The sequence below is a fragment of the Durio zibethinus genome, chromosome 3 (genome assembly GCF_047325235.1).
Source record: "Durio zibethinus cultivar Kanyao isolate XHJ-2024 chromosome 3, ASM4732523v1, whole genome shotgun sequence".
Classification (NCBI taxonomy): domain Eukaryota; kingdom Viridiplantae; phylum Streptophyta; class Magnoliopsida; order Malvales; family Malvaceae; genus Durio; species Durio zibethinus.
Genome location: NC_143164.1, coordinates 6,391,363 through 6,399,456, shown reverse-complemented (window position 1 = coordinate 6,399,456; position 8,094 = coordinate 6,391,363). Strand labels below are relative to the sequence as shown.

General features: G+C 35.4%; 2 protein-coding genes across 3 annotated transcripts; one reads left to right on the top strand and one right to left on the bottom strand.

Annotated features, from left to right (window-relative positions):
* The first annotated feature begins 490 nt into the window (after positions 1-490).
* On the top strand, positions 491-2,258 carry LOC111294021 (major pollen allergen Lol p 11-like). The gene is made up of 2 exons (XM_022887192.2): positions 491-1,095; positions 1,728-2,258. Exons 1-2 carry the CDS (start codon positions 942-944, stop codon positions 2,051-2,053), a joined length of 480 nt encoding a protein of 159 aa, XP_022742927.1. The 5' UTR covers positions 491-941; the 3' UTR covers positions 2,054-2,258.
* A 205-nt stretch (positions 2,259-2,463) lies between these two features.
* LOC111293949 (putative beta-D-xylosidase 7) lies at positions 2,464-5,995 on the bottom strand. Of its 2 annotated transcripts, none has more exons than XM_022887065.2 (6): positions 5,290-5,995; positions 4,883-5,182; positions 4,595-4,764; positions 4,384-4,481; positions 3,412-4,176; positions 2,464-3,281 (listed from the first exon to the last, which is right to left on the bottom strand). In XM_022887065.2, the coding sequence occupies exons 1-6, from the start codon at positions 5,770-5,772 to the stop codon at positions 2,692-2,694; spliced, it is 2,406 nt and encodes an 801-aa protein (XP_022742800.2). In that variant the 5' UTR covers positions 5,773-5,995; the 3' UTR covers positions 2,464-2,691. The 2 variants fall into 2 exon arrangements, with proteins under 2 accessions (XP_022742800.2, XP_089614430.1); XM_089758304.1 differs by having other exon boundaries at positions 2,551-3,281; positions 4,883-5,178; positions 5,286-5,864.
* Positions 5,996-8,094: the final 2,099 nt, after the last annotated feature.

Sequence of the window (8,094 nt, the reverse complement as noted above, 5' to 3'; positions counted from 1 at the left end):
AATATTCCTAAGATTACAGTAAGCCCAACCACAAGTCGCCCTCCCATACACCTATTATTGGGCCTTGCCTGGCTTCACTAACTAGCCACTCAGCTACCCCCGTTCATCTGAGAGTGAGTTAAGAAGGAAAGTGAAATTTGGAAGTAAAGAAATATTTTGTGAATCACTTAACTTCGAAGATTCTCATTCTAAATAAATTTCTAATCCTTGCTTTGCCAATGTTTCATAAAATTTCCAATGAGAAATTCTCTTTGTGGACCATAGTCCAAAACCCCAGAGGAAAAAAGCCAACTCTTTCCAGGCCTGTCTCTATGAACTTGGATTGCGCACTTGGCCCTTAACCTTTGGGTAAAGAAACTGAATCTATGAACACAGATGGACTGGCCACAAGCGTCATTGATGGTGTAAAATGAAGAAATAAATGCTCCTTATGAAAAACAGCTGCCAAATAATGCCATCCCATTATTCCCCCTTCCCCATCCCCAAATTTGCTTGCTTTTGGCAATCCTCTTAAATACCCCATGGGACCACCGACCAGCTGCAATCAATCAGGACCACAGTTCTATCCTCTACTCTTCTCATCTGTACTCTCCCCTCTATCCTAATAACAAAACCTCGCCACATCATCACCCAATTCATCCATTCACCAAAGCATCTTTACCTCCCTTAAATATTACCAAATCAACACCACATTTTGACGTGGCATCCAAATGCAGTAACTTTATTATATTTATCAACCGCACACGAATACACTCTCTTAACGCGTCTCAGCCAGTTTTCATTTTTTCAATTTTGTTTAATTTCATTCTATCACTCCAATTTATCATCAATCTCTTTACCCTTTTCGATTTTTGTTGCTTAGAATTTTAATCTCCAAACTCTGTTTTCATTTCTTCTTCACATTTCAAGAGAAAAACAGAAAAAAAAATAAAGCAAAAAATATGGCCAAAATATTGTTGCTGATTGCGCTGTGTGTGCTTCCGGCCCTGGTTAGTGCTACACGCATGGTGAAGAACCCATTGGTGGTGCAAGGACCCGTGTACTGTGACCGTTGCCGTGCTGGGTTTGAAACCCCAAAGACTAGGAATATGGCTGGTAATTTCCATTTCTGTTATTCTTATATGCGTTTCTATGTTTCCGTTTTTGTATTATGTTGGTGACATTGTTGTATCTGGTTTCTTAGTTTGTGAACTGGTAGATCTGTTAAGTAGTTTTGGGTGTTGATGTTACATCAGTGCAAAGTAATAGGGATATATATGAAACATAAAATAATGGAAACAACCATGACTTGTTGGACTGGTGGTCAATTGGTCTTTTTCACTAGTGAAAACCACAAAGTTCAAATCTTGAAAAAACGGCAAATGATAAGTACTAATTAGCCTAACAATATTATAGTTTTTTTACTAAAATTTTGACAACTGAAGGATCAACTTTTGTTCATCTCTAGGTGATTTATTTGAAGTTGTAACTTTTAAGAAAAAAAAGGAAAAAGCTTTATGGTTCCAAAATGATAGCTTTGCTCATAGTTTTATGAACATAAAAATGCTGGTTCTTGAAGATGGAACATATTGTTGTTATCTGATTAACTCCATTGGGTGTTGGTTTTGTTGGAATTGGATTTAGTTTTCGCTAGATTTGAGTATAGGCTGTTTCCTTTTGGGATGATTAATGGTAAAATTCGTTGTATTTGGTTTTGAAATTCGGTTTACTGGTCATGTGCTTTGTAGGTGCCAAGGTGAAGGTGGAATGCTCTGACAGGAAGACCGGCGAAGTTGTGTACAAGAGGGAGGGATACACAGACTCAACTGGACAATACAAGATTGTTGTGTCTGAGGATCATTTGGATGAGATCTGTGATGCTGTTCTTGTTAAGAGCTCCCAGCCTGACTGTGCTCAAATGTCCCCAGGACGTGAACGTGCCCGTGTGATCTTGACCAATTTCAATGGCATTGCATCCAACACTCGTTATGCCAATGCCATGGGTTTCATGGCTGATGAGGCTGAAAGTGGCTGCACTGAGATTTTGAAGTTGTACCAGGAGGAAGATGAATAGAGTGTGGTTTGGGGTTATTTATGAGTCTAATTTACTAGTTAGCATATGAACTACTTGGCATATGAATATGCTGTTGTCTACTATTTGTTATGTGAATTGTTTCGTAATTTCTCGGTTTAGAGGACGTATAACTTATTTTGAATTCTATTATAATTCTAATATAAAAATGCTACAGCTTCTGTCTTAGAAGTACTATTTTGGGTAATTGCTGTTCATTTTCCTTGATGAATCTACCTTGAAATTATATTCTTGTCTGCCAATTCATATTCATATTCTGGTTCTGATTCTTTTACCGGATTTCTTTTTTGCTCCTAAGTTCTTATGTTATAGCAGAAGAAAAGGATTTGTTTGGGAAACAAAATTGTGCTCGAGTAATTTGCAAGATTCTATCTGCAAGTAAGAGAAAGCTACTCTCAAAAGAGACGAAACAAAATTTTATTCTATAGCTGAATTATGGATAGATATGGTTCATTGGCTGTAAAGTTTATCGTGTTTTGAAGAGCCAGTCATTTGTATCATAGAATGACTATTCTCAAAGGAGGCAAAACAGCATTTTATTCTATAGCTGTATTATAGATAGACAGATATGGTTCATTGGCTGTAAAATTTTCTGTGCTTTGAAGAGCCAGTCATCTGTATCAAAGAATGACTGATATCTCTGATTCTTTGTCTCCAATGCACAAGAAATGAGATCCTTCTTCTATCACCATCAAACCATCTTCATTGGCCGTGCTAAGATGCTCACATGGGCTCAACTCAAATTCAATATCGGCCCTTTCCCCTGCATTCAGATTAATACTGTGGAATCCAACCAATTGTTTCACAGGCCTCCCGTTTCCAGCTTTTGCCTTCCTCACAACTAGCAAAAGTGGATGCTTACCTGCCATCTCCCCATGGTTTTGAACTCTAACCGCGATTGGGAACTTTCTCTTATCACAAAGTTCTGTTCCTATCTCTGAAACTGGCTTGTATCTGAGAGGATTCGAGTTCTCAACCATTTGAGAACTTAACTGATTGTTTAAATAGACCTTGTTTTGCGTTACAGGGAGAAATTCGTAAGAATAATTTGAGTAGCTGAGACCATAACCAAATTCAAAAACCTTTGGTCCTTGGTAAAATCTGTAAGTGCGTCCAGGATAGCCTGAAGATGGTTCCGGACGCATTCTCATGTCTGTCATCGGTACTTCAGTGAAACTTTGAGGATACCAAGTAACTGGTAATCTCCCTCCTGCATATAATATGAAGCATACAACTTTAGTAAATTTATCTCCAGTACAAGAATGTCTTATGCCTTTATGTTTATCATGCAAAGAAAGGACATTATTAATAGCATACAAGCTTTATGAATGAAAATTCACCTGGGTTGTGATCACCAAATATAATTTCAGCTAAGGCAAGACCTCCAGCTTCACCTGGATAACCGGCCCATAGAATGCTTCCTATGTGTTGATCATATTTGGCAAAGGTGATATCTACTGGACCTCCAGATAAAAGCACCAAAATAACTGGATTTTTAGCAGCTCTTGCAACGCTGGAGATCAGATTCTGTTGCTTCGGTGGAAGAACCAAGTCTACACGATCATGATCTTCCCTCTCTTGGGTTTGATCCAATCCCATTACTAACACCACATGCTGTGCTCCTTTTGCTATCTTAACTGCTTGATCAGTCAAAGCAGAAGAACAATTAACTTCACTACAACCTGGGTGATACCTGGTGTCTTTAACATAGCTTTGCAATCCTTGCAGCGGCGTAACAGATTTGCAAGGAGGGCCTGCATAGTTTCCAACTAGTGTTTTCGCAGAATTGGCATTAGGGCCTATTACTGCAAGGGAAGTAGTTCTTGTTTTTGAAAGGGGAAGGAGTTTGTCAATGTTTTTAAGAAGGACAATGCCATTGCGAGCAGCCTCAAGGGCAAGATTCTGATGCTCTTGGGAACAGACTCGGTCTGAACCAATGTTACCAAAAGGCTGTTTAACTGGATTGCCATTGAAAAGCCCCAGCCTCATTCTGACAGAGAAAAGGTTGTGAAGGGCTCTGTCTACTTCAGAAATAGGCAATTTTCTTTCTTTGACAGCTGATTTGGTGTAGTTCTTCAAATAGGTACCACAGTTGACATCCATTCCTGTAAAATTCATTGATCAAAAGTTCAGATGATGCTATTCGCATCCATCAACTATAGAACCATTCCTAGAACTTTTAACGTGGCTCTTGGCATACTGTCCTAAGTTTTTGTTATAACATTGCCTAGCTTTTGACGACTAAAAACTAGCAAATTGTAGATAAAAATGACGATTTAACACTAACAAGCAACAAAACTACTCTTAAATACCAGCTTTAAGAACATCAGCTACAGCATCCTCTGGTAATTTAGCATATCCTTGTTCCTCATGAATGATGGAGACAGCATCACAGTCAGAGGTGATGTACCTGATTATTTTTTTAACCAAGAAAATCACGAAAATCATCTTTCTGAATGAACATGTCTTTTTGTATTATTGTTATTGTTTTTTCCTAAAGGAAAAGGGCCTTGTCATTATTACCCATTGAAACCCCACTGCCCTCGGGCTGTTTTTGACAAGAGATTGTAATCTGCACAGTTGGGGACTCCATTAACACGATTATAAGCACACATTATCCCACTGGCTTTCCCTTGCTGTATGCAACTCTGGAATGGAGGTTGATATGTATCTGCTAAATCCTGTAAGCTGACCTGAAATCCAGAAAAATTAGAATCATCAATTTAAATGGAATCTTCCAAATTAATCAAAAGCAAGAAAGCAAACAAATACTAATAATAATAATGTCAAAATTTTGAAGTTTACACTTACCTTGGCATTGAAGACAAATCGGTTCACTCCTTTCCAGTTATCCAAATCATAAGCGGTAAAATGCTTACAACAAGCTGAAGCTTGAAGATGTTCACCAAGTTTCCCTCCTTCAAAAGAGTCCCCTTGTATCCCTCTCACATATGACACTGCATATCTCCCCGAAACCAATGGATCCTCACCGGGTGTCTCTTGCCCTCTCCCCCACCTTGGATCCCTATATATATTAATGTTTGGTGCCCAAAAAGTCATTCCCGTTGCTTGTCCAGCATTGTATATTGCTCTAGCTTCTGTTCCAACTGCCTGTTAGCAATCTCAAACTCAAAAATGACTAGTAGAAGCTAGAAAGACAAAAGAAACACCAAAGATGAATTTACAGTTCAATAAGGAACAGTACTTAGAGGACTTGCCTGACCAATGCGGTACCAAAGATGAGAATCAAAGGAAGCAGCAGTGAGAATGACTTGAGGAAAACTGGTGGCAGATTGAATTGTTCCATTGAAACGCACACCTTGGCTGACTCTGGACGAATAAGCAACACCATGTAAGGCTTCGGACCACCATTGATAGCTAGGGATGCCGAGTCTTGGAATGGCAGAAGCTGAGTTAACGAGTTGGGATATCTTCTCATCTAATGTGAGCCTGGAGATAAGATCTTGGACTCTCTGGTGGGTGGAGAGTGTAGTTTTGCAGAAAGGGTAGGATTTAGTTAGTGGGTCAGATGTGTCGCAGGAGAATGGAGGCTGAGTTGAGTCTGCTAAGACGAGCAGCAGTGAGGTAATGTGAATGAGAGTAAGGAGTGAGAGATTTTGAAGCTTCATCTTTGTGACTTGTTTCAGCATAAAACGAGTGAGGAGACAATGAAGTGTTGTGTGCGGATGGCTCAGGAGCATGCCTTATAGGACCAACAAGATCACTGTTACACTGAATTGTCTGACCTTTGCTGCTACGGTCAAATATTGCAACTGGCCTTTTTTTTTTTTGCAAAAATCGCAACTGAACTTACCTTAAATTATTATTTTTATGAAAATAAGAAACATTATGGTTTCATTTTTCACTCTCAAGAATTTCACTCTTTATCGTCATTTCTCAACTTATAAAATCACAGGTGTAGTTATTGTACTAAATAGTTGTGATTTAATATAAGGAATGGGAGATGATATTCTGTATTATTGATTGATACAGTTTATATAGTAAACGAGGCAATCAGTCCTATGTAATAAATTTTCCATTTTTATACATAGTTCAGGACAAGAAATGTAAATGTAGCATTTTGTAATCACCATGAACTCAATCCAGCTTTATCGCTGGTTTACATTGGATGCTTTATAATAAGCCAGTATTGGTCCAGATATAGGGGACCATTGTGGCGCTTTCTTCAGTGATGATGGATGCCCTTTCTTTGTTTAGTAAGTTAACCAGAAAAAGAAATGGGTATTAATGCAGCCTCACTTTCGATTACTAAAATAGCAGTTAAGAAGGCAAATACCATAATATGAAGTATGAACTCCTGATTTTATATGTTTATCAGTTTATGGTATGTTGGGAATGGTCTTCAATTGGCTGAGCAGTAGCATGTTTTACAAAACTGCAAAATCATTGCAAACAGAGGTGAAGTCTTGTACTCATTGTTGAATGCCCTTCAGCTACTAATGGTGTAAACATTTCAGATGCACCATCATTTTCTGTATACTTTTTGTTTTTTTTTTTTTATAAGAAAAATTTAGAGATAGATAAGTTGTTTAGTCTCTAAGTCAAGATAAGATGTACCGTACCTAATAGTCTAAGATAAATTACTACAAATCGTGTATACAAAATAACTCTAACAAATTATCACCGATAAAACTCGAACACAATACCTCTTAATCGAGGAGAACAATCTTAAATGTTTGACTTGAAAAATCTCACCTTAGTACAACTTGGAAGGTCAACTTGAGCTTAAACTGAAGATTGGCTTTTCTGAATACCACCCAAATAAATGTTTTGCATATATATTCTGGCATTCTGCCATAGGTTTCTTTCAACCAATAACTAGAAAGTAGAATAAAAATAAACAAAGTTTCCTCCCAAATAATACATAATAGATATTTATATCTCACGTACCTGATAAATTACGATAAAACTTTTGGCCTACATTTTGGGGTTTATCAATATTCACATTGTCATAACAATTTTTCATCCAGGGAACTCGATAGTTAAATTTGGTAAAAATTTTCGGAATCGTCACAAGTTTTTTTATAGGGTGTAATTAGTCACCTAAAATATCATCTTTTAGTTAAAAAATTTTAAAATTAATTAAAACTTACTAAAAGAAGTTTAGGTTTATGAAATCAAAATTATGTCCAGGAGTACGGTTACGAGTGAGGATGATATTAATACCTTCACGTAGTCTGTTTGAAGAACGGTACCATTTAAATATGTGTAATCTTATAATTTTGATAACACGATCTTTTTTATTTAAGTTTAATTTCTTAAAATTTATTTTAAAACATTTTTCTATGTTACAAAATTAACATTATTATTATTATTTCGTATTCTATAAATTCTCTAACGCTTTGGTGAAATTTATAGAAAATCATTATTTAAAAAATATTTCGAGAATATTGACCATTCACAAAATTCTTGAAACTTTGTCATAAGATATTTTAATTATTTGTTTAAAAAAAGGATTTTAAGAACATTATAACTCTTTGGTGAATTCTCAAAATTTATTAAACAAATTTTAAGATTATCTTGACTTTTCAGTAAAATCTTAAAAATTTTGAATAAGTTTTAAGATGATTTCAATTTTGACAAGATCCTAAATAAAATAATTTTTTTATAGTTAAAGAAATTAATTAATTAATCTTTATTATGATTATTTTTAAAAATTTTATTATTTATTCTTTAATTATATTTTTTTATAAAAAAAAATTTAAATTATCTCGACTCACCGGTGAAATCTAAATATTAATATCTTGTTTAAAAAAAATCAAACTCTTTCAATTTTCTATAAAAAAATTCAAGATATCAATTATTATTAATTTCATTTATTATTATTTATTATTATTGTTTTACATTGTTTAAATCAATCTTTATTTTAGTGAAAATAATTTTGGATTATCTTAACTCTATGGTTGAATCCAAAAAATTATTTTTATTTGTAATAATTAAATAAAACTAAACTCTTTTAGCTTTCTCTAAAAATTACATTTAAAAGATTAATTTAAACAATT

What these genes read in the sequence shown, in the direction of transcription:
- LOC111294021 (XM_022887192.2), top strand. Translation starts at nt 942, where the DNA reads ATGGCCAAAATATTGTTGCTGATTGCGCTGTGTGTGCTTCCGGCCCTG. An exon ending in AAAGACTAGGAATATGGCTG is followed by an intron (nt 1,096 to 1,727) that starts GTAATTTCCATT and finishes TGTGCTTTGTAG; the next exon opens with GTGCCAAGGTGAAGGTGGAA.
- LOC111293949 (XM_022887065.2), bottom strand. Translation starts at nt 5,772, where the DNA reads ATGCTCCTGAGCCATCCGCACACAACACTTCATTGTCTCCTCACTCGT. An exon ending in TTTGGTACCGCATTGGTCAG is followed by an intron (nt 5,183 to 5,289) that starts GCAAGTCCTCTA and finishes GATTGCTAACAG; the next exon opens with GCAGTTGGAACAGAAGCTAG. An exon ending in GATTTGTCTTCAATGCCAAG is followed by an intron (nt 4,765 to 4,882) that starts GTAAGTGTAAAC and finishes TCTGGATTTCAG; the next exon opens with GTCAGCTTACAGGATTTAGC.